The 26,266-nt window shown below is 43.7% G+C and overlaps 2 protein-coding genes across 3 annotated transcripts in view; both read left to right on the forward strand.

Moving 5' to 3' along the window:
• The first annotated feature begins 189 nt into the window (after positions 1 to 189).
• MPV17L (MPV17 mitochondrial inner membrane protein like) lies at positions 190 to 10,758 on the forward strand. Of its 2 annotated transcripts, none has more exons than XM_058422589.1 (4): positions 190 to 490; positions 1,801 to 1,871; positions 3,013 to 3,042; positions 10,627 to 10,758. In XM_058422589.1, exons 1-4 carry the CDS (start codon positions 190 to 192, stop codon positions 10,729 to 10,731), a joined length of 507 nt encoding a protein of 168 aa, XP_058278572.1. In that variant the 3' UTR covers positions 10,732 to 10,758. The 2 variants fall into 2 exon arrangements, with proteins under 2 accessions (XP_058278572.1, XP_039935554.1); XM_040079620.1 differs by lacking the exon at positions 10,627 to 10,758 and adding an exon at positions 3,190 to 7,343.
• A 3,038-nt stretch (positions 10,759 to 13,796) lies between these two features.
• The window catches only part of BMERB1 (bMERB domain containing 1), a 46,210-nt gene continuing 33,740 nt past the window's right edge, over positions 13,797 to 26,266 (forward strand). Inside the window, exon 1 of the mRNA XM_040079473.2 lies at positions 13,797 to 13,952. Within this exon, the coding sequence (XP_039935407.1) occupies positions 13,847 to 13,952 (106 nt within the window). The 5' untranslated portion in view covers positions 13,797 to 13,846. The remainder of the gene's footprint in view (positions 13,953 to 26,266) is intronic.

A 26,266-nucleotide genomic window follows, 5' to 3' on the forward strand; every position in this document is an offset into this window, starting at 1 on the left:
CCGTCACCCGCGGGTCATCCACCACCCACCGCCGTGGGCAGGGAGCCGGCCCTCCCTGGCACAGAGAGCGCTCCGGGGCCGCGGGGATGGCGAAGCGGCGGCGGCGGCGGCGGGGCGGCGGCGGGCGGGCCGGTGGGAAGGAGGAGGAGGAGAAGGAGGAGGAAGAAGAGGCGGAAGCGGCGGCGGGCGATGGCCGGGGCGCTGCTGCGCGGGGTGCGGCGCTTCCCCTGGCTCTGCAACGTGCTGCTCTACGGGGGGCTGTTCTCGGCGGGGGACGCGGCGCAGCAGCTGCTGCGGGGACAGCCGCCCGACTGGGCGCAGACGCGGCGCGTGGCGCTGGTGGCCCTGGCCTTCCACGGCAACTTCAGCTACGTGTGGCTGCGGGCGCTGGAGCGGGCGCTGCCCGGCCGCCGCCCGCCCGCCGTGCTGGGCAAGGTGCTCTGCGATCAGCTCCTGGGCGCGCCCGTCGCCGTCCTCGCCTTCTACACGGGTGAGTGCCGGGGGCTCCGCCGCAGAGCCCCGCGCCGGCAGCGGCACCGCACCGCGACCCGCGCCCGGCTCACCCCAAGGAGGCCGGGGTGCCCGGGGACCCCCTGCCCGCCCGCCGCGGCCCCCGCACCCCGAAACGCCGCTGCCCGGGCGCTCGGAGCGGGGCCGCGGCCGGGGGGCTCTGCAGACCCCGGCAGCTCCCGCCGAGGATGCTGAACCGCCTGGGGCACTTCAGAGCCTTCCGTGAGGGGTGCTGGACCAAAGGAGGCCCGCCCTGAGCTCGGTTGGGCCCGTAGCTTTTAATTAGCAGCAAAGAATGCAAAGCACCTTCCAAGGATTGTAGCATCCATGTCTGGATTGCTGTGCTCGGTTCTCAGCATCAGCTGTCTCATTTTCCAAAACGCAGCTGTAAATGTCAGGAATGCCATGGTTCAGCGAACCAGCTTCTGCTGTGAGATTCTATAGAAATAAAATATGTTACTAATGGCTAATCTCAAAAGCTAACAAGTAAAAAGATACTTTAAAGAAGTCTAGTATCTACTTCAGAAATAAACATGGGGGAATAAGAAAATCAATGGGTGAGACTAATGTAATTAAATGCTCTCATTTAACTTAAACTCGTTGTGATAGAAGAGTAAGACAGTCCTCTTTTTGTCTGGGATTGGGAGATCTGCCTTCTGTCACTCCAAAGGGGAAATCATTCAATTTGTGATTGAAGAGAAATGAAGTAAAAAAAAAAAAGAACTCAAACACCAGATACTTCCTCTCAAAATCTTGACTATGTCACAACTTAAGCTGAGAATTGCCCAAAGACCAGAAGGATCTGAAGGACCAGGAAAGGGGTAGTAAAAGTCCCTGAACTGGATAGCAGTAAAAGAATGTATCCATTGAGAGATACTGATAACCCCAAGGCACGGGAATACCTAGAAAGATCCCAGAGTCAGACTAAAGAGCCTCTGCTTATGTGCAAAATGCCTCATTCTCTCTCTTATGGGTGGAAAAGGTGCTTTCATCCTCTCTGTTCCACCACTACAGCACTGGGCGTGGTGTGGCAGAGAAATAGATGCTACAACACCTGTACACGCAATACATCCCAGCTGACCTCAGGTGACAGTGCTGGGAGTCAAGGCAGTAGATGAGGAGATTTGATGTGGCACTACCAGGTAGTCAGAATGGTATTTTTGTAACAATATCAGCTTTTCTTTCAAAGATAAAATAGTGTATTTTGAGAAGGGTCTGGGATGTCACTGGAAATTGTGAACATTTCAATTTTTGCATTTTTTCTGATTGTTGTAAATATTTTACCACTAGGTATGAGCATCCTTCAGAAGAAAGAGGATATCTTTTCAGACTGTAAAAAGAAATTTTGGAATACATATAAGGTGAGGCAAGCAATTTGCTTATCTCACAGCTAAACAACAACAAAAAAGGATAAACTATTTGAAATCTTTCTCTCTCTTTCTCTCTTTCTCTCTCTTTCCATTATTTAATTATGTGTAGGAATATTTAAGTACCAGCAGTCACATTTATACACCTAACACTTGCACCCAGCTCTGTTTGAATGACAGCCCCAATACAACACTGATTCAGGTGGTTTTTTTATCTTTTGTCTTAAGAACTACCCACGCACCAGTGTTTAGTTAGTGATACTATTGACAACGCTTGCATGCACATGTATTAAAATCATTAATTACAGAGACACCTTCTTTGAGAAGCATTTTTAGCCTGTACTTTTCAATGACAATTTTCTCACTTTCAGAAACAAACCCCCTTGGTTTAAGAAGGCTTTGCTATAAACAGCTGGCTTTGATTCACATTTCTGCACATGCAAGACAGAATTATCCGTGCTACCTCAACTGAGCAAGCTGAGAACGTTAAAGGTTTCTCAGATGCAAGAAGAATGATGGATTAGCAGGAAAAAAAGTAATAGGAGAAAATGTGATTGCAATGTGAATTGCTCTTCATACTGTAGAACTATGTAGGTAGGATGGAAAAGGATTGTTTTTATTCCTATGGAAGATGATTCTAAAAGCAGTGCCCACTATAGCCTATCAAAACATAAGGTTTCTATCAGCCTTATGTTCTATGAGTAAATTATCCATTGATTTTTCTAAATATGCCTTACGTGTATCACTAAGAAGGAGCATTGCAAGTGTGAAATAAATAGTGTTCAGTGGTATTTTTCATTAATGGCTGAAACAAATGTTCGCATGTTTAAACATTTGTTCACCCATCTGGTAAATCCGTTTATTGTGTCTGGTGTCAGATGTCTGTGGAGACTTCACTGTGCTTAGGGTTTTGTATTTAAAATGAGTTAGAATAAAGTGTTTGAAAAACTCAGAGCATGGAGACTCATGAAGATGAGTAGAAGTTTAATATGGCAGCCTCAAGGTTAAGCAACTCCTTTTGTAATTGAACAGCTTTTATTAACTTAAATACGATTCAGTCATCACTGAATGTGGAAAAAATGAATCTTGGTGGTTGAAATCCGTAAGAGTAACAAATGATTTGTTTTCCTTTCAGACAGGACTGATGTACTGGCCTTTTGTGCAGGTGAGTTCTCAGGGTGACCGTGAGCCTCTCCCTGCTGTAAAACCCGGTCTTGTGCAGCCACAGTCTGAGCCCGGGAGAAGCAGTGGAGTTGTTGGGTGTGTCACAGTGCCTGGAGCACTAACTGAGCTCTCTCTCCTTCCAACACAGCTGTCAAACTTCATTTTGATCCCAGTTCACCTGCGAACAGCTTACACTGGGCTCTGTGGATTTGTCTGGGCTTCCTTCATTTGCTTTTCCCAGCAGAGTGGAGATGGCACAGCAAAGTCAGCGTTTATGTGGCTCCAAGGAGAGAAGGTCAACGCAGAGGAAGAATCATCAGACAAATAACTTTTGTTCTGAACACATTCTAAATTGCTAAACTGGATTTGTGAAAGTCAGTAAATCACACTGCAGCCTCATTGTCGTGTTTAAAATAAGCAGTTATCTCAACATTTGGTGGTTAGTATAAGCAGTGGAACAGTTTGTTTTTGTGCCTGTTTATTTTTCATAAAAGAGGCCAGTTGTATATTGACATTTAATTATTTTCATGCTGTCAGCCCATCTCATCTGGGAACAACTGACTTACAGGGCAATGTAAGCATTTGCACATCATGTCAGGCTGCCTCACTGGGGAGAAATATTAACTGCAATTTAATTTTCAAGCAACTTGTAATTGCTAAAAAAAGGGGAATAGAACATTATATCATCAGTTGTCAGACTTGACAATTGTTATCAATGCAAGATTACTTTGCGGAACAAAATTTAATGGATTCCATATCTAAAAAGTGGCATTGATTCTGTTTCATTGAGAGGAAACAAAAGTGCTGTGTTTGTAGAGCCCACTTTTCTATGGGGCCAACTTGTTTTATTCTACATGAAAATTTATATAGAAAATTAATTTTCATATAATCTACAAACCTGAACTATATTTGTACCTGTTTTCTCTTAGCTGGGAGAATAAAGATGACTTTGGTCAGAGCCCTTTGGGGTGGGTGCTGCCCATTGACCCTTGGGGTCAGTCAAAAGCAGCTTCTGCATGGTGGAACCCCCTTAAGCACTGCAGGGAGCTTCTGTTCTGTGTACAGCCACTGCTTCCTTTGCTCCTCAAGGACCAAGGGTACATGGGACTCTTGATTCCTCCACTCTTTTCAGCTGTTTCCTCATGCTGAGGATATAATTAAAATTTTGAAGAAAAAGAACATGGGAATGAAGGTAACATGAATGGCAGAATATATATATGTATACATATATCAGGAACTTCAGGAACTTCCATTTCTTCCTCAAATGGCTTTTAAACATTCCTTTTCACAGAAGACACTGGGTAATTATACATAGGAGACTAGGAGAAAGTGAAAATTAACTATGGATTTGCTTTGTCAGCTTGAGGATCAGGTCTGGGTACGGGTATTTTTTATATGTGCATATGGATCTCAAAACAGGAAGTGTGCAAATTTCTGTGATTGCAGTGAGTTGAAATCAGACCAGTAAAGGAGCCCTTGCTATATTAGAATGGGATTTTATGCCTTGAAGTTACTAAATTGTAAGCTTGAAAGAGTGTCTGATTTAATGGGTCTGATTCTATAGAGAAGAATCATCCCTCTGTTACAACAATAATGAACAACTCTGAGGAATGTCTGAATTCCTCAGTCTTGTCTAAATAGTGTACCAAAGCCTACTTAGGCTATAAATATCCATTCTTTTGGCCAGCAGCTGTACTGCTTAACATATTGCTAACAATTATTTGTCACTGTAGGAGGCCAGTGCTGCTTAGCTGAGAAAGGAAAAGGGATCATGCAAGCACTGCTCAATCTATTTCAGGTAAAATCAACTTGTTTAGCATGGGCCAGTGGTGAAGAGTGATGCAAAGTGCCCATACGGCTTTGACCAGAGGACTGCAGCAGTGGGAGGAGGTGGAAGGCAGGGGGCTGTGTCCACAGCCTGTTCTGCTGGCAGGCAGGTGGAGGAGCTGCCTTCCCTCTCAGGATGGACAAGTCACTGCGATTCCATCTTCAGCTGCACAGGCAGGTGTGGAAGAGCACACCTGCCTACAGCCTCGAGGTGGAATTCATTTTAATTGACTTTTGACACCTTTGGCATGGGCTTCTCCAGCTTGGCTAATTGGTTTAAGCTCTGTATGTTGACGTGTGCCCTGTAAGGGCCCATTTCCCTCCATCTCTAACGTGGAGGCTCAGATGACGTCTGCTGTGTCAGTAGTTCCTTTGTAGGTGCTTATGTTTGGTGACTTGAATTCCCCTGCTGATGTGACTGCATGAATCACAACGTGTGAATTGAGCAGTCGTGACGCTGGACATCCCAGGAGGAATAGAAATGCACAGAGGAACTCACTGCATTTTGTCTGTTTATGTAAAAAAAGAGAGATCAGATGCTTCAGACAGCTATAGGTGTTTAACTGTTCTTGTGTGGATAAAGTCCTCAGGATAAAGAAGCAATTTCAGCAGTGTTTTCTTTCTGTCAAGATTTTTGGCATCAGACTGATATTCTAAAGTCTGTTCTATTCAGTAAGAGTTAAAAGTTTCAGGTAAGGTGTGCTAATTAAGTATTTAACTTTTTTTTACAGATGTTATTTATTTTTATTTCTGCTTATGCCTTAAGTGTTTAATGATTAATAGCATTCACTTGGAGAAAGGAACTGGAAAATAATGTCATTACAAGGAGAGTAAAATGTCGGTTTGCTGGAGTATACTCCTCATCAAGGAATATGTGATGTTTTGCTGTAATGCGGAGCAAAAAAATGTTTCTTCATGGGTATAGTTGGTAAAACTTTATCCCCAGATGAATCAAGAATTTGTAACACATGATCTGCATAATGCTGATGCCTTTCTTCATCAGGACTAACTAATAAATGAAAGAACCATATTTTATTTTAAATGGCTCAAAAGCTTATACAAGGTGTGCTTTATTGCTCTTGCTTTTGTGCTGCCAACTTTTTGCTTGGGAATTTGAGCTAAATCCTCTTTTGTCTTCAAGTTTCTCTGGCTGGGGAGTTCAGTATTGCTCTCCATCTTTTATTACTTGAAGTACAGTTCTTTCCTGTAATGGAAGCCTGTGGATCTTCTATTTCAGTAGACTTTAGATCCTGCATAATCCTTTCATTTTCTCTGTTTCTCTTGTTAAGGCACTTGACAGCTAAGTAACACAAATCCCTTTTCACATCCAAAATTTGTGGGTTTTTTTCCCCTTTTAATTATGAGCAGTGATTGGTCTGACAATCCCAGACCCAGATAATGCAAAATAATGAAGCTGCATTGGGACAATTTCTCAGTGTGCATAAATTAATGGACCTTCTAAAGATTTTCTTCCTCTGACAGTTTAGTCTGAAGAAGACTTAATCCGTCTGTTAGAGCCTTCATTATTTCTTGATACCTTTTTGGCTTAGAAGATTAATTTCACAGACTAATAGAATGGTTGAGGTTGGAAAGGACATCTGTCTGTCCATCCCAGGTCGTCTAGTCCAACCCTGTTTGACACTTATGTAAACTTTTGTTTCCTTCTTCTAGCAACTCAGTCATTTCCTGGGGGAATTAAAAAAAAAAAGAAATAAGAAAAAGATGGGTAAAATTTATCCTAATGTCTCTCTGCTACCCTTTCAAAAACAGTCATAAGGGCTTTGTGACTATTTCCAGGAATTGCACTGATCTTACTGCCAGCTGAACATGGAACCAGCAGCATGAACAGAATTACACATCACATAGGTGCTCAGGAAGGAGCAACACACTGCCAGCAGCTATTAGGCCTGCAGTCAGGTGATATTTTTATGTCATGGATCCTCTCTAAGAGCAAATGGCATGAGCAGATATTTATATCAGTTCCAGCTCCATGTTATTCTGGATGGCTGTGGAGATGTGGAGTCTGAATTTGATAAAATGAGAATTTCCAATTTTATTTTTCTACTGCAAATCTTTTATGTAAATGAACCTTCTGTGCTTACTAGTATGCTAAATACACCCTTCTTGGAAAATTCACCAGAAGGCCCCTGTCTTTTTCACACCAGAAGCACCCACCCAGTAACACAGCATAAAATAACCAGTTTCTGCTGCAGTGAAGGTGAAACTGCCTCTAGTCTGTTACCAAATCTGATATGTTGAGTTCTCTTTATAGAACAACCTTTGAAATCTATGCAGCTTCAGCCTTCCAATTCTCTGCTGTAAGTGCCAGTGCTTCCTGCTTGTGCTGCTGCCTCTACTGCTAGTGCCAATCCAGTGAGATGTGCAAGAAATACTTGAATTTTACTAAAATAACGAATTTCAAGTTGACTGAAATTGTCTATGTTTTTGCAAAGGCTTAATAAACATTAAATGCTGTTCTTTGGCTCTGTCTATCTTTATCTCATGTGTGTATAAACAAAGCCAGATTTTATGTAAAGTTCTTATGGGATCTTCAAGGACCACATGCAGCAAAAACTCAACTTGATGTCACAGACCTTTAACACAGCAGCAAAGCAAAAACTAAACAGGGGTTATTCACTCCCTTTAGAGTTTAGTTGCATGCATTAAGTCATCTGCCATTTCTGAATAAATTCAGAACAGAACTCCCATCTTCAAAGTCTTGATGCTGAAGCCAGTGGAGTTTCATTAAAATGAGGAAAAATTTTGATATAATTATTTCTTTAAGTAATGAATATATTTGCAGAAGGAATGGAGGAATTCAAGTAGGAAAAAGATCTAAGTAACTTTTTTAGAGAACAAAGGTTAGAAGTGGGGTCCTTACTGAAGGACTTCACTCAGTCAAGTTTGTGTGGGATACTCTTGGGAAGGAAATGGTTCAGAAGGTTTGAGGCCGAAGGGAGTAATATGTTTCACAACTAGAAGAGAGACACCACCTCCATTCCCTTCATATTTAGAATGAGGAGGAAGCTTTATGGAAGGATTTCAAGTCGAAAAATTCTGTTTCATAGACTTCATGGCCAATGGGGAGAAAAAGGATCACTCAGTCTGAATCCTCAGGTAATGCAAAGCAAAGAGTTCTTCTGAATCAAACCAGTGATTCCATCTTCTAGGAACTTATCCAAATGCTTCAAGTAACAGAGGATCTTCTGTGTCTCAAAGAAATTATTTATGTGTTCTTACGAAGTTTTATTACCTACCCACATCAATCTAGCCTTAACGTTCTAATAAAATGTTATCTCCTTTTTGACAAGATTGAAAGGTACAGTAGATTTGCCTTGGTACAGTAGGCAAAGCCTTCTGTGTGCATGTGGTAAGCAGAGCTTTTGTTTATTCCTTGGATAAACCATGACAGGTTTAGCTCTGTTAGCCCTTTGCTGTATCATTCTTGAAGCTCATTTGCAACCCCTTTTTTGCTGTGCAACCTCTAATTTGAAATGTAGACAGTAATGCCGTATTAATCCCAGGGACTTTCACATATGCCTCAGATATTTTCCTATCTCTGCCTAATATTCCCATTCTTATACAGCCAAGGACTGTCTGTCTTCTCTTAATGTCCATATTGCACTTAGAATTCACACGCACTTGCTAGTCCACAATGTCTGAAGTTACTGTAACCCGTTTTAAGCAAGAACAAAGAATGCAGATTACACGTCTGTATGTGTTGCATATACTTTTTAACATCGTCCACCCTAATAAACATTGCCATCCCTTTTTTTTTCCCCAGTTTATTAATTTATGGTGGTAGTGCCTAAAAATCGTGCACCTTGTATCCAGATAAAAAAAAAAAAAACAGTGTAGTGCAAAGAATATAGTAGAATGTATCATTCCCTGCTATGCAATGCTAGTAGCAATTGCACCTTTTTGTGCTGAAAGAAATCTTGGGCCTGGAAAACCCTAATGAAGTGTGAAGTGTGGTCAGAAAAGACATTGTCAAGGACAGCTCTGCTGTAGCAGCAGGCACATGAGAGAACTTCAGAAACTGAAGGAGGGGTGGTTTTGTTTGCTGTGTTCAGGGAAAACCAGTCTGAAGTGGGGCTGTAAAACCACAGGGGGAAATGACGGCAGGTGAGTGTGCACACACTCGGGGGTTGTGTAAGTGATGGAACATGTTAATGCTCCCCTCTGCCAGAACACCTTAAAAATGGGATATTGATAAGTCACCCTTTCCATTTTATACCCTCAAGACTGACAGAATCAAAGACAGACCAAGAGGCAGCATGGAGATGTCATCTAGAAGGTCGCTCGGTCACCAGAGATGTCGAGACAATGGGAACTGCCTGGGAATGAGAACTGTTCCCCGCTTCTGTCACTGTGCTCTATCCAGTTACGACAGAACCAGAATGCATAAGCACCCAGATGGCTGTGATAAATGCAGGGTTTGGCCCATATGGACTCAAACCGTGCACACAAAGTTCTGCACCACATGAGATCCTTTATCTGTGGAGGAAGTGTCAGCTTCATTCTGAATTGTGTGTCCTACAGGGTGTAACTTGGTAGCAGAGTAATTCAAGTGACAATTCTTCCCTGGAATTAGTATTTACTGTAACAAACATGCACTTAGTGTGTGTGTACATAACAACAAACCCTCGTTTTTCTTTGATTTACCAGGATAGTAGCTTTCCTCTCATTGCTCAAATATTTGGAAAAGAAAATACAGGTTTTGATGAATCATTTTTTCACCTCTAGTTGTTTGGTTTTTTCCTGTTCTATGCTGGCCTGGAATAATCTACCTCTGAGAGACTGGTGCCCTGTGGTATTCTCGTTTTGCCTCTGCTTACACCTCTCTGGGAATGAAAAACCACCTTTACTTACCTACTAAGGGTGTTCAGCTGCTCCCATTTCATGCATCACATACTTTAACATCCAAAATGTAACAGGACTGTTGACTGCAACTGATTACCCATGACATGCCAATGACACTGAAGGATTTTGTGTTAGTTCTACATCTACTTCAGAATGGTCATCATACAGTAAGGAATTATTATGTGTTCATAACTACACCTGATGCATCATGGCAATTACCCACCCAGTGTTTTGCTTACTGTTTTGGGGGCAGAAATTGGCAAAAAAAAAAAAAAAATATATATATATATACACACACACATATATATATACACACACACACATATATATACACACACACACACACATATATATATATATATATATATATCTCCAATGGAACACAGGTACAAATACTGAGAGAAATTCAAATCATAAAGAAACCCTTTCAGAGGTCAGGGCAGTGACTTTATAGCTTCCAGTTCCAGTGAGGGGAGTGGTGAAACGCCCCACAGAAGTGACCTTGCCTGTTAGGATGCAGGGGTAATGGAGCATGGACACTGCATAGGGACCTGTATCAGCAAGGCACTGGCACAGTCTCTTTGGGTGCCTCACAGCTTGCAGGCAGTTTTGAGTTCTCTCTGTAAGATACCAACTTGTGTAGATAAAATGGAAGCTTACAGAAAGTCACCTTTACATTTTGGACTATGTGAAATGAGAAAAGGCTCAGGTCCTGACAGAGCTGTGCCTGGAGTGTGGGCTGCTGTGTCTTGCAAAATTTACACTGGATGTTTATTACTTCAGAATGGACGTGCCCACATACACACTGAAATATTACTTGTTGCCTGCTGTGTTTGCAAGTCTAAAATAGCCCAGACCAATTTACTGAACTCAAACATCTGTTTTTCCTTTGTAGCTATGGACGCCCATCACTGATGCAAAAGCCACCTGCATAGTGACTCACCTGCACAACAGTCAGTGCAGTCATACCACTGGACTTGGCTCCAAATGCCAAAAATAACTCTCACATAGGAAACTTCACTACCCATGGTATTAGTAATGTATCTGACAGGTGCTATAGCAGCTTCTCCTGTGACGTTTGTACCTTAAAAATACAGTGACTGTAGAAAGAATTCACTAAGATAAAAGTAAAATGGAAAAGGAAAGAGTTTAGCAAAGTGTGTTTCTGAAATCAGAAAATGCTTTGGTCAGAATTGCAGCTTTTGAAGTGCACGGATTGTTTCCATTCTTTCTACCAGACATTTATGCCCTGACTCTTTGCTGCTGCATCTCCCAAATTTGTTCTCTCTATTCTGACCTTCTATACAAAAAAAATATAGCTGAGATAAATCTAAGTAAGTCGTGTCTGCCATGGGGCATCTGTGATGTCTGACAGAGGCCAGAGAGCAAGAGATAGGAGAGCAGATTTGCCAGCTGTTCCTGCCCAGCTATGGCTCCTGGTGGCAGGATTTAGTGAGAAATGGGAACTGAAGCCGTCAGGGAAAATGACTGCACGAGCAAAGTGCAGCTCTGTTTCTCTACCAGGCATTATGTTATGAGCAATGAGAAGAGACCCAAAATTTTGAATTTTCTGCATTAGCAGTGCTTTCAGCAGAAGAAAACCAGCCTTCTTGAGTAAAGGAATGCATTTATAATTTATGTTGCTAGGTCCAATGAAAGACATCATCAGTAGGAGAGAAATTTAATTCCATTGGCAGATGCAGCAGCAGCAGCAATGCTCCAGAGTCACAGTAACCAAAATGCTGATATTAAATGCTGTTAGCAAATAATTTATATGTACTTGGACCCTACTCCTGCAAAAACTTTTGTGCAAATGACCTCAACGGGGTGGGTTCCACACACCTGTTCTTATGTGCAGCACTCTGTAGAACTGGAACCTTACTGGATTTTGTAACTTTTTAAATGGGCAGGTGAAAACTTCCTAATTACAATAAATCACCTTATATATTCTTTGCTTTATGTGAGTAAATTCTTTGCTCCCCAGTTTCTGGCTAGTGGGTCTTTTCCAGCCATACTAATAAAATCAGAGCTTTAAATGTTCAACTATTTCTAGGACGCTCCCCCAATCTCCTAAACAATGCAGTTGGGTTGTAATTACCTAAAAACTTGAAAGGATGGTTTGAAATTAAATAGTCCTCAGATCCACTGAAAACTGGCCTTTCTCCCCACTCAGCCTGTTTCCCTTAGTCCCACTCTCATCCAGATCCCAGATGGACTTTTTCCTCCCACGCTTGTTTTCCTCATTTCTACCAGTGAGTCAGTCCAGCCCACCCCAGCAGGCAGCTGCACTGTCACCCAAAATCAGCTGTGCAGTGTCCTGCCACCAGCTTTCCTGCTTGACTCACAGCTCTGTTTGGGCTCTGTCTCGAAAGGCCAAAGCCAGCGAGGATGAGGCGCTGCACAGCCGACAAGAGCTGTTCCAGCACGTCTGGTGCTCAATTCATGGCATATCTCTGGGGAGCACACTGACAGAGAAAAATCAGAGTGCTCTGAAGATGTCCTGAAACCGTCCAGCTCATCTTGTTGGCTAATTCCAATTCTCAGGAAGGCAAATAGAGAATTTTTCAGTTACAATTTTAAAAGCAACATGGAGGTTTTCTCGCCTCCGGCATGTGAAGCACTCCTCAAACCAAATTGTTCACACAGTAGCATCAATGTGTGCCAGTCCAATTAGCAAGTGTACCACTGAATCCAGAGGTGGTATTTTTGAAGTATTGATTATTAAGGACAAGACTTCGCAGATGAATGTTGGTGACAAACAAATGAGCTTTCCCAGTATTCACCCAGAGTACCCCACGATTCTTTATAAATGAGGCAAAAAGTGCTAAACCCCTGATTTGCTGTGGGGCACTGGACAACCTGTCTAACTCCTGCTTCATTGTCCTTGTGTCAGAAATGATACCAGTCACATAAAGTTCAGCGTGATCTCACTAGGAGAGGTAGTCCCCAATTGTAAAACGCTGTTCAGGGATTTCATACATATAACCTCCCCTACAATAAGAGAAATAAACTTAGTAATAACAATACTAATCACACACTAGAGCTTCCTGCAAAGTCATTTCCTTTATTCCCAGCAGGCTGCATAAGTGCCAAAGCTGCATGCTCATGAAAAATGAGAGACACAAAATAGCATCACTTGTTTGAATGTCGTCCTCTGGCTTCTGGCAACAAGATTCTGCAATGAGTGTCATTCCGGGCAGTGCAGGACTTCTAAGAAAGCCAAAGGTTGCATGCCTAGGAGCCCAAGATGTGTTAGACTGCAAAAGCCATGAGTGGCTGTGGCTGTTACCATTATTCCCCAGCTGCTCGGGTCAGAAATGCCCTCAGCGCTGCGGCGGCCACAAGATGGACAATCCTGCCGTGCGCTGGCAGCGAGAGGATTTGCGAACTCTCGCCTGCTCGAGCGGTGTGACCGCGCAAGGGGAGCGCGGGCAGGGCAGGGCAGGGCAGGACGGGGCAGGGCAGGACGGGGCAGGGCAGGACGGGGCAGGGCAGGACGGGGCAGGGCAGGACGGGGCAGGGCAGGACGGGGCAGGGCAGGACGGGGCAGGGCAGGGCAGGGCAGGGCAGGGCAGGACGGGGCGGGGCAGGGCAGGGCAGGGCAGGACGGGGCAGGGCAGGACAGGGCAGGGCAGGGCAGGACGGGGCAGGACTGGGCAGGGCAGGGCAGGACGGGGCAGGGCAGGGCAGGACGGGGCAGGGCAGGACGGGGCAGGACTGGGCAGGGGAGGACGGGGCAGGACTGGGCAGGGCAGGGCAGGGCAGGGCGGGGCAGGGCAGGATGGGGCAGGACGGGGCAGCGCTGGACAGGACGGGGCAGCGCTGGGCAGGACGGGGCAGGGCAGGACAGCGGCCCAGCCGCGGGCGCGGCGCTCCGGGCAGCACCCCCGGGGCGGGCAGTGCCCACCCGAGCGGAGGCAGGGCCGGGCGGGCGGGGCGTGTGTGCAGCATGTGCGAGGCGTGCGGCGGCTTTGTGCGGCGCTCCCCCGCCCCAGCCCCGCACTGAGCATGTGCCGGAGCCCTGCCCGCCCCCCGCCCGCGGGCCCCGCGCCGCGCACCGAGCGCCGAGCCCCGCGCACCGGGCGCCGCTGCACGGGCTGAGGGGAGCCGCGGCCATGGAGCTCCGCAGGTCCATCTCGGCCAGCGCCGAGGCCGAGAGACCCACGCGGCGCTACGGGGCAGTGGAGGAGACGGAGTGGAAGGCGGAGGCGCTGGGCAGAAGTGAGTGGGGGCCGCGGGTGCGGGTCCGGCCGGCCGGGGAGCCCCGGCTGCGGCGGGGCCGGGCGGTCCCGGGTCCTGGTGGCGGGGCGAGGCCACCTCGGGCTTCTCGGGGAGGAGGGTTTGTGTGACCATTTTGCCCTCTGAGGCCGGTGCTTTGCGAGGGGGCCGTGTCGGGGGCGCAGCCGGTGTGTGCCGGGCACAGGGCAGCTCCAGCCCCTCCGGGCGCTCCAGCCTTTCCCTGCGGCACGGGCTCCGCTGAGCCGAGCCGTGAGGGTGGCCGTGGAAGCATCGCCGGGACGTTTGCTCCCTCCCGTTGTTTAGTAGGTGGGGTTTAATATAGAGATTTTCATAAACATTGGTCGTCTTTAACGTGTTTCGCGTTTCCAGACTGTGTTTGGAAAGCACAGATGACGGCCACTTTATTCCCTCGTTATCTCGGGCAGAGGGTGCAGCAATACAGCACTTTAGTTCACACCTTCAGTGGCTGCTCTGTATCGATGAGCTCAACAAATGTTCTGTGCTGGGAGAGCTTTCTTGAAATCATAATTTTTTCCAGGAAGCAGCAATTGACATAATCTGTCCAAGGTGCCGGTGGAAAGAGTAGTTAAAAAGATACATCACTGCGGATTCACGTTATCCCTGGGACCTTGTTGTCTCTAAGATACCAGCTATTATTCTTCTGCTGGCAGAACTGTCTCCTTTACAACCTAATAAGCCTGCAAACCCCTTATAATTTTTCAGGTAACCACTGAGGCAAGAGATCTTGAAAAGCTAGTCACAAAAACTATACTAGACAGTATCAAGAAAAATATTTTCTAAGTTTCATCGAGTGTTTGATTTGGACACAGAAATAGAAGTTTCGTGTGCTATCTGTTGTGACACCTTCAGTTTGGCTGGTACTGGGGTTGCTGATGTCCTTGGTCCCCCACCCATCTTTTGATGTGCGTCGTGAAGTCTCACCTGGATGCTTTCAAACGTGGCATGGCTTTGCAGCACCTTGGTAGCAGATTTTAGCCAGTGCATCTGCTATGATTACTTTTCAGAGAGTGCTGTGTTCTGGAATGATACTTCACCTCTAGCTTCAGTTTCGCATGGCTGTGTTATTGTCTGCCATATGCTGATGACAGGCTGTAATTCTCTGACTGATGCTTCAGTTGCAGGGTTGGTTTTGTTGCAGTGTCTGGCGCAGATTCAGGACTGAGAAACTCCACACTTTCTAAAATGGAATTGGAGGCTGAAATCGCTGTTGACTGAGTTGGTTGAGTCAGACGCATGCAACAGTTTTGCAGGTTCTCTGGCACGATACAGACGTGCTTTTCTTGTTCTCAAAACCGTGTCTGGTTTTGTTCCAGCACTCGGGAGCTGAGTGCAGTGCAGCACTTGTAATAATAACAATAATAAAAACTGGTATCCTGAGGTGTCAGGAAAGGTTATGTGTCACAAACTTTGCACAAAAGGTGGTCTGTTGAGTAAAGAGCAGTGTGCAGGCTGAGAGGGGGATCTGATCTGCTCAAAATTATATGCTCAGCATTGAACTGCCACCCAAATCACAGCTTGATACCCAGCACCAGAGTGGGCTGTTGGCAGGACAAGGACCCAATGTCCAGGTGTGCACCCTGCCTCTGCTCTGAGCTGCCCTTCTACACACTACTTTCTGTTTAATTAGGATATTTCTCTGTGTATAACAATTTAGATAGCAATAGGAATTAATCTAGAGACCATGATCTGTTCTTTGAAAAGCAGAAAATTATTATGTTATATTATATATTTGAATAATTGATTTCTTTTGTTTGCTTTTAGGCTTCAGCTTTCTTTAAATACCGTGGAAAATGCTATTGATAGTAACTCATTTAGATGATTCCTGCCTATCTTTCCTATTTAAATACCAACACTGACTTCTGGTCACACTTTTGCATTGATTTAAAAGAAATACTTCTTACTATTTACTGTAATGCTTCCTTACAGTCATCCTAAATTGCATGGCATGATGACAGTGGTGGCCAGACTGTCTGTGAAGGAGCTGAAAAACTGTCATCCCCTTTTTTACTGATGTTAATAATTAGCCTTTGGTATTTGCATATTGTTTGAAATATGAAATGCTCGGTAAGAGTATTAACAAAAGCAGAAGTTTATTTCTGCATATGAATTTCCCCATTTTACTCTGAGGATTTGTTGTATTAAATCAGGATGGAGGCAGAACTTGTGTATCTGTACAGCACTGCACAACAGAGTGCTGCTCCCTGTCAGTGCCTGGTGATGTGAGGGCAGTCTTATCACAAGAGAATGTGCATCCTGATTATGTCCTTTACGGGGAGAACGTCATGGAATTCGGGTCGTTTCTCTGCAATTTGTCAAATGGAGAGGGAGCTCTGTGCTAACTTCGCTATCCGTGGTACTGAAGGCGTTGCTGGGTGTTGGTTATAAACGAAGCTATGTTACTTCACAGCAATGGAATGTACATCATGGATATTTCTACCCTACAATGGCCTCTCTCGGCCAGGTTATCAGTGGAGTTAAGATGGTTCAGAGTAGCTGAGGATCTGAAGCCCTGACTGTCAGGATCTCCAGTGGCTGAGCACGTGAAATATGAAACAGATTTTTAAAGGTGTCTCTTTAACAAGTCCCTGAAGCCTTTCTCTTCACACACAGGAGGGAATTTCCAAGGACTAGAGAACACTAAAAATGGTGGTTTACTATGTGCAGGGCAACTCATCTGTTTTCTAGTGCATGCACGTGAAAGACAAGCTTATGAATTGTCAGGCTTGTATAGTAATGGTTACAGCCTTCCCAGTAAATGATTTTTACAACATAGTCTTGGGGAGCCCGCTCTGAAGCTGAGTACTCGAGCACTTTGGTCAGTCCTCATTACTGAGTGCACAGCTTCATTTAGAATCATCTGTCTTGCCCTTGGCAGAGGCTCATAATGCCCTGATTAAATAACTGCATGCACACCAGGCAAAGAGCCACAGAGAAACAAAGCAGTTTTTCACCGTCCTTTTGGACACTGCACTTCTCAGATACATTTCTGCTGAGCTTTTCTGTCCTCCTGCAGTTTGTCTGAGGGCTGGAGCTAAATGCAAAATTCACCATGAATCCTCCAGCTTGAGTCAGCATAAGGAAGCAGAAATGCCAGAAAACTGCAAAGGTTATGTTTTGATGCAATTTAGAGCACCATGAAATTTGTTTATTGTTTTCATTTGAAAGGTAACACTGGAGGTGAGCTGCCACACTCCTGTATTGCAGAGATCCACCTTTTTGACTGTTCTGGGATATGAAGTGGAGAATAGGGGGAAGGGGCCCTGTTACAGCTCAGTACTAAAGGAGCTGGAGATTCCCATCATGCGATTCAGTAGCAGCATGAAGCCTTCACAGGTGGCTTTGCTTGCTCTCCCTTCTTGCTGTGAGTGTTGTAGCACAGGTTCTGTCCAGGCAAGGAACTGTGAGAGCCCTCCAGAGCAGCACCAGGGGGGTGAATCTAGTTGTGGGATCACTCTGATTTGTTCCAATAGCAGAAAGATAGAACAGGTCCCAGGGTCACTGAGATCCTGAGCTGACACATGTGAAAACTTTTTTCACCATATTCACTTTGTCTTCAAAATCTTTCTAAGCTTGTAGCCAGAAAGACTCTTGTTTGTATTTACATGCTCTGCTGCTGAGCACTGAAAACGTGGGCTATTTAATATTTTGTTTCTGTCATCTAATAGCTAAATATTGAAACAAATACCTTCGGGCCTTTTTTCGTAATACCTCACCATATTGCACAGACATTTACCAACCCATGTTGGTGCTTTGCATAAAAACTTCCTGTTACTTCAACACCTCCCCAGTCAGTCAGAGATGCAGTATGACCCTGCCTATCATACTCTCATAACACTGTTCCCCAAGCTCATCATGTTTCCACTCTGATTTAAAATAGGAAAAAAAAAAAAAGTTTCAGAGGCACAAAAAGATTTTATATGACCCAACCACTACTGCTGTTTCTTCACAGGCATCCTCTTGTGTTACTGTAAATTCCCTCTATTTGTTAATTGTATCTATTACAGGCAATAAAAGACACAAAAGAAATTAGGCTTATTCAGGTCATCTATTAAATGGGTGGGAAAGAGGCTAACTGAAGGATATACACAGTTATGCTTCTTTTTATAGAAACAGCAAGAATGCTGGCTTTGTGAAGGTCTGAACATGAGCTTCAAATGGAGAATGTAATTAATATTCTTTCCATGTCTCCATTAAAAAAAAAAAAAAAAAAAACACACAAAAACAAAAACAAAAAAAAAAAAAACCCACAACGCCCAAACCCACAACTGTGTAAAATTTTTGAAACGAGACTGACCAAAAAATGGAAAATGACAATAAAATATTAATAGTGAACGCTAGACCCTTTTTTTAAAAAAATGACAGAACATTGTCATCAACAAAGACAACTGATTTGAAGGATGCTGCCAGTTCTAGATTATTACCTTGTTCATTATTTTTAATGTTAGCATATTTGTATTGTATGTCAAGAGGAAAAGCAGCCGTGTCTGATCTGTGGAGCCAAGACAGAACTCCCACACTGAAAATCAGAAAGGGTTTTCTAGAAAGGGTTGAGGCTGTTTTCTGTAGAGCAGTTGTAAAACTCACCTGCTTTGATGGCAGTCAGATGGCTCTAAAATTCTCCTACACAGCTTAGTGTTTTTCTAAGTCACTGATGATTTTGGCTAGCAGTGTGTACCTAAAATGTACTGTTTAATAACCTCTACCTGGTCATTACTGCATCCCCTGTAGCTCATGAAGGAAGGCTGTAACTTGGATTTCCATTTACTTCACAAAGAGCCCAGAGAACGACTGACAGAGTGAGACTAATCCAGTTTATACTATTATACACATTGTCTCATTTTTCTAATTCCCCCTCCCACAGCTGGTTGCTCCAGGCAGCTACTGAGACAGAGAAAGAAGGAAAATGGAAAACTGGAAATATTTTAGTGCCTCAGAGTGCATTCCTACTAAAATATTAGTCAACATTGGGGGGAACTGTTACTCTTAAAGCAGCTTCTTCCAGCTGATACTTTGTGTGGGTGTCTCAGTGCTGCAGAGCAGAAATACATCAGTTAATGGGCCACCCTTGCTCCCATAGTCTCCCTACAACATTTCACGAGTTTTGCCCTTCCTTCACTGTTTTTGTTTGGCTATGTGTGGCCAGGGTTTCTCAACAAAAAAGTGCAGCTTATTTACTGCCTACCTTGTCCCAAGGTTCTGGATAACCAAATCCATCTCGATCTAATCAAAGCCAGAGGGGCTGAGAGGAGCAAGGAAGGGCTGAGGGAGCTGTGGCTGTTCAGCCTCCAGAGGAGGTGGCTGAGAGGGGACAGCATCCGTGTCTGTCAGTGTGAGCAGGGAGGGCTCAGAGCAGGGCCCGGGCTCTGCTGCCTGGGGCCCAGCAACGGGACAGGAGGAATGGCCAGGAGCTGATGCCCAGGAAGTTCCACCTGAACACGAGGAAGAACTTCCCTGCGAGCACTGGGACAGATTGTCCAGAGAGGCTCTGGAGTCTCCCACACTGGAGATATTCCAGAACAGTCTGCACACAATCAATCCTGTGCTGTGTGCTCTGGAATGACCCTGCCTGAGCGGGGAAGTGGGACCAGATGAGCCACTGTGGTCCCTGCCACCCTGACCCATTCTGGCTCTGTGTAATTCTGGATTGAGGCTATTTTGCAAAAACAGGTTGGTTATTATGGATCAAGATCTTACTGCTGCACATCTACTCAATTCTCAGCAAAGACATTTCTCTCACCTGAGACGCTCGTAAATCTGAGGGTTAATGACTTCCAAAACTGTGCCCAACTGTGTGTGCCAAGCAGGAAATGAGCACTTAGCATGTAATGCAGTGCTCATAGGCAAACCAGTGTCAACAGTAATTGCTGGAAAAGTCATAGATGAACCTAGAGTGTCTTATTTGGGACTGTTGCTCATGAGTGTTCTCATTTCCTTTAAACATATTTTACAGAAAAAATGCATTTGATTTAGAAAGTAGGACACTTTGAACTACACAAACCGTCCTTGCTGTTGGTAGCCTGTGGGATTATGGACTCTGTGTAATTTTTTTACTGTGTTTGATAACTGATGTCTTGTTGCATGGCATGTTTTTTCATCAGAGGAACCACTTGTGAGAATGTGTGTATGTCTGCCTCAAGGGTGCGTTATAAAACAGGAATAAAAACGTACATTTGGGATTGGGCATGCACTGCAAAGTACTGTGTATCGTGTGTGAGGTTTCTAGAGTTTTCTTGTAGTTACTGAGCACAAGAAAGTTTGGAACTCAGCACTCTTTAATCCTTATTCCCAGAGGGTTTTTCTTCTGTAGCCAAATACGTTCCATTTTCATAGAAATCTTACTTAGTAAAATAGACCCAGAGACAATAAATAATGCTAATTTATTTCCATGAAACATGTTCTGCTGTCTGCCTGCTTAAAAGGCACAGTACAAATGGATTCAAAACTCAGAGATGAAAAATGTATGCTTGGAGGGCAAACTATGAGAAATCAGGAAGAGCACCCTTGGATAAATTATGTTAGTTGCCCTTCAAGATCACTAATAAAACATGAATTATCAACACTTTGTCAGCTCATAAAGGGCAAAATATCTGAGAAAATAATTTTAAGAGAGTTTGTCACTGAATGAGGATGAATGATTTCCAATGCCACAAGCTGCTCGTTGCAAAAGCCTAGTGATTGCAAACTCTACCAAAATTCAAGAGGTAATTTATTATTGTAAGAATATCAGCAGTGTTTAAGGATCTTTTTATTGCCCTGAATCCTTCCACCACCCAAACCTTCACTGATTAGGGTTTTTAGTATTTTTTTTACAAATACATTTGGGTTTTTCCATATACCGGTAAAATTAGAACAAAAGAGCTCACTATAAAGTGATTTAACAGTTTTGTTCATCTTTTGTAGAAAACCACTCCAAAACCAGGAAAGGAGTTAACAGTCATTTCTACCACTTATGTCCTTTCAGTCCAGGAGGCCAAAGTGAGTTTTAGTTTTTGGTGTTGAAGCCAAAAGAGCAAGACATTGACCTGACCTCTCTGGGAAAGGATGGAGAAGCCTGGTTGACACTTTCTTGGTTGCAAACACAAATCACAGTCCTGACTTCATTGACATAAATGGAAATTTCCTCACTTGATTTCAGTAGAAGGAAAACTGGACCAGACTCTGTGTCTTCATCTCCTGGAGTCCAGTTCACCTTGATTCTCTTCAGAAAGCTCTGGGGAGGGGATCTGGGGGCTGTGTCACTCCCACGAGGACTCTCCTGGGAATCTTTGTCAGGCTGCCCTGTGGGTTTGGTCTCTCTGCCCTCACTTGTCCTGTGGCAAGCAGGGATGAGCATTTGCTCCCTGGAGAACCATTTGTACTGGCAGGGTAATGGCACTTCAATCTCCCTGTCTCTGAGCAGTGAATCATTAGGAAATACACTGGAGCCCCTACGGCGAGCGGCTGCTCCTCAATTTATCCATTTTCACACCAGAGAGAGTCACAGAAATCCAGTTATGCGTTTGTGTCCCCACCTTCCTTAGCCAATCTGTAGTTTCTCTCCTCTCATCCTTTACCATAGATTCCCATACAGCTTCCTCTGGGCACCGTGCCTGCGAGGGGATTGAAGTTCCTGCAGTTTGGCAGGTTCTGAGGCACACATTTTCCTTCAGGCTGATAGTTGTCTGTGGCATAGACAGTGTGTGGGATGTGATAGGGAAGGGCAAGCCATGGTGTTTTGAAAGCCAGTAAAATCAAGATCCATTTGTCTCTTCCTTGGAAAGGGGTGAAACATCCCGAGATTATGAAATTTCTTTCTTTCTCGTATGCAAAGAGAAGGTGACAGCCAGCTATCGATTTGTCTCAGATATAGATAAGACTCTGCTTGAATTGCCTTCGTTTCTTCACCTCTGAGACCTCAGTCAGCTCAAACTCGAAGCTGCCCAGTGCCAGTTGTGAGGAAGAAAATATGAGTGTGTTTAAAGAAAAATGGATCAAAAGTCAGTATGCAAAAGCAATTTCCTTGGTGAAAACAGAGCTTGCTCGAGAATGACTCCACATCCACAGATGAAAGGCAAGTACAAAACATTTTTTTGCCAGCTGTCATCATTTGTGTGAGTTGAAGAGCCTTGTGCTGTTTCACCTCAGAATTCTCTGAGAAAGAACCAGATAGTTTTGGCTCTTCTGGCTCTGGCTGTTTGATCTTTAAGAAAGGACGCAGCTTTTGCCTGTGGCTTCCGGCAGATATTGTGTGCCTCATACACTGGAGAACAAGATCCCAGTAGGATTCTCTGCTGCCTGACCTCCCACTCTGCTGTCAGACTGTACACATTGTATGCCCATGGCCTTAAGAATAGCAACATTCATCCCTCTGGGAAATTACTTGTCCCATCAAATGAGAAACACCTTTTTTCCTTGGCTTCCGAGGAGCATTTTCTCAATATTTATTTACTTGCTGAAGTGGGACTCTGTTATGTGAACCAGTTTCTTTACTATCTGAAGCAGTTCTCTGTACCAGAATCAATTTTGGTCTTTACTGGATTGGACTCATATGTCTATAATAATTACCCAGTGGTTTTAAGGTTACCTAAAATTACCTACCAGCTGCTGGTAAGATGTTTATATCACTGTTAGAAAACTGTGTTATTAGAGGAACACATCACAGAGTGGGGAGAAGCAGAGAAACAAGCTCTCTGGTCAGATTATTTCATAGGAGAATGTCCCAAAGGTGTGAAATCTTGAAATGTCAGTGGCCATTTTACTATTATTTCACTTGCACATAAGCGACTCTTTAGCAGCTGATCCTCATATATTTACTCCTAAAGAGGTTTTACAAGACTCTCTGAGGATGAACGTTTTGTTGACTTTGTGTTTTGGAATAAAAAAAAAAAAAGTTAATGGAGATAGAAAAAGTTTGTAAAAAATACCAAACTAAATAAGTTTTAAATCCCTGAACGTCAGCTGTAGCTGGCACTATTACAGCATTTGAAACATAAATGCTGAACCTTTTTGTTAGTGTTACAGGATCAGAATCTGACTCTGGTGAGGAATAAAATAGAAATCCACAGGCTGTTTCCTTTGACCACTGAGCAAAATGACAGAAGTAAATGAACAAGTAATGTGTGTTTCTTAATACTGCTTTTTAAATCTCCATGACATGAAATGAAGTGATGTAGCATGAATTGCTTTCCTTGGAGTGCGGCTTAGACTTGGTCTTGCTGCAGATGGGAATGTGCAATGATTTCAGTGGGAGCTCCACACGAGGGAAGGTACCTACCAGAGCAAGGAACTGCTCCAGTTTCTATTTAGAGCCTCCTGGTAGTGCTCAGCCTCATGCAGGGCTGGGCAGGGCTGGGCACAGAAACCCCTTCCAGAGCCTTCCTGACTCCTGGCAGCTTTCCTGAGCCAGACTAAAATAGCTCCTTACAGATAAAGCTCTAACCCAGTGCCACTGAATGAAACTGACAGTGAGGGCTTCTGGGTCGACCTTCAAAGGCAATTTTCCCTCATTTTTTGTATCCTGCTTTGGATCCATTTTTTCATAGAAAGAGCTGTCAGATCACATCCGCTGTGCAAACTTCCCCACCGGGCTGCACACAGCTGTCTGTTCTCCTCGTTCTCTGAAGGACAAACTGCTGCTCAAAGTGCACAAGGTTGGATTTTCAATTCATAGCATCATGGGAAAAGGTGAAAGGACTATGGAAATCCGATAGCAACTGCATTGTCAGCATGATGGTTTATTCAAATGTCAAGCAAGTTTTCGTCTCAAGTTTATTTTAAAAAATACAATATGATTTTGAGCACTTGGTCTGTTCCTCTGTCCTGCACACCCCCCCACCCTCTGTGAAAGCGTTCCTGGGCAGATACCAAGGGCTGGGTACTTTGGGACTTGCAGCTTCTGACTCTTTTGCATTCTCTTTAAATAATTGGAGAGCTACTAAGAAAGCTAGGGCCTTTTCTCACAAATCAGACCTCTAGAAAGAGGTAACTAATGCAGTTTGATTTCTGGATGTTATTTTCTCTGCCTCTGAGGCACTGGAGGTCACTGGAGTGAGGACAGATGACTGATGCTTGTGGTGTGAGAAGCACTGAGGTTCCTGGAGACAACCAATGACCAGTGTGATCCTTTTTATTTCTTTGTTGATAAAGTGAGAGAAGTATTCAAGAGGGATGTAACAGTGGTACTAGGACAATAATTTGGGGAGGCCTATTTCAAGGTTTACGTGTTATGAAACTATTTCCATATACTCCCTATCAGGATGGGTGCCAGCTCTTGTACTGGCTCCAGCAGCATTTTCCACTATGTTCAATCCTGACTTTGACACACAGGCACAGTGTGCTAGAATGACTGAGTTTAATTCTTCCCTTTCCTTGATTCCCCCTGTGTTTACTGCAGTTTTCTGCCTTGTCTCCTCTGTTTATTCAAAGAAAAAAAAATACAGCTTTGACTCAAACCACAGCTCTCCTGCTCCAGGGTTTGCGCATGCAAAGCTGCAGGGATCTGAGGACTGGACAGACCTCACCTAATGCATGAAAAGCACTCTCAGCTTGTGTGGTCCGAGTCATGTCTGTTCAGCAGAGATATCCTGCAATGGACCTGAAATTTCAGGATAATTCCCTATCAGAAACAAGGAGCATGTACAAGAGCTCTTCCAACATCAATCTGAGCCAGGCAAGGCATTTTTTTCAAGCATCTTCCTGCTTTTATTTTGTTGCAGTCATTTCATAGTAGCTGATGTATTTCCCTCAGTAGTTGTGGAGAAATTTTATGGAGTTTGCCTTTTATGTAGAATAGTCTGGATATAAAATATCTTTGTAAAAATATTCTTGTAGTGGAGAAAATCATAGCAGTTAATTTTAGTGTTTTGAAATCATGTGGTTAGCCACAACAGAGTAAATCTGATGTAACTGTTTTCACGCTGGGAAGGTGTTACATCACTGTGTTACAAGAAAGAAAATCTGTCTCCTGTGAGTCCTCCACATATATAGGTATTTACAGCGAAGGAAATATTATCCTTGTAGCATGTTTGCATCCATTCTGCATGAGGGAAAAGAGACATTTCTTAGAAGTCAGTAATCTCTGTGTTGATAAGGAGGTCATCCACTACCCTTTGTAGTGAAGTAAAATATACAAGGAGCAGGGAACAGGATCCCATCTCATGGAATATCCTTTTAATAATTTTCCCAGGTTTCCTCTTTCTGGAGTGGTAGAAGGACAAAATATCCAAGCTAGAAACCATTTTCTGTCGGCTAGAACAAATGATCAGGATTCTCATCAGTTTCTAGATCCTTTGGAACATCCTCCCCTAATAACAGTGGGAGGTTTTTGTGTGCTAGCCAAGAAGACTGGATAGCAATGACATTTTTGTGGGCTAAACAAGGGCATTATCAGATGCTGGTTAGGATAAATGGGTATTTGCTCGTGAGTCAAATAAAGAAACAAGCAGCGTGGGACATGGCTGTTTTGAGATGTGTATCTTTCTCAATTAATCAACATTGCAAACGAACTGAAAAATGTGCAAACAGATGCAAATAGAACTGTTTATAGCAGTACTTGAGCATTGTTTTATACCCCAGACTGCACCAACAAAATTAGGTCAAAGATAATCAATTCAGATAAAAGTTTGTAAAAATGAGATTCATCACTAAAGGCTTACTTAATCCAGAAGGTCATTAACTTTGCATAATGAGTTCTGAGGAAATGATTAAATGAAGCTTATATTTTCGTTTTTTACGAATAATTTCCCATTAAATGTTAGAATTAGTACACCGAGCTTAAAATTGCAAACAAAAGGTAGAGTCCTTATTTAATCCTGTAGAATTTACTGTATGAACAGTGGTCTGAGACAGGTTATAGTGAGTGTGTTTTGTCTATTCATTCTATCTGATAACACTTCCCGAATAGAGCCAATATTGTTTTCTTTGCTGGTTGCAAGTTTTCATATAGCAACAGGAGAGATAAACACCAAATGAAATAGGAAAATCTCATTGTAAAGCCAGAGAATCAAAGAGGAAAAATTACCTGAGGGGGAAAGAGGAAGCAATTTAGCTTAATTCGTTTCAAAAAATCAACAGATTTCATGCTGGTGGCATCCCAGGATTTCACTAAAAGACACATTTGTTTCTAGCTCTTCTTAGGCTTATATTTAATTCATAAGTAGGGAATTTCAACTTAAGAAACACAGGATTCTGATCTGTTGGATTTGTGGTGGCTAATCTTTGGTGAAGTGTACGTTCAGCATATGTCAAAAATCTTGATCTCATGCTTTGTAATGTGGAGGTGCACTGAGATGAAATTC

Source organism: Hirundo rustica, chromosome 15 (assembly GCF_015227805.2).
Source record: "Hirundo rustica isolate bHirRus1 chromosome 15, bHirRus1.pri.v3, whole genome shotgun sequence".
NCBI lineage: Eukaryota > Metazoa > Chordata > Aves > Passeriformes > Hirundinidae > Hirundo > Hirundo rustica.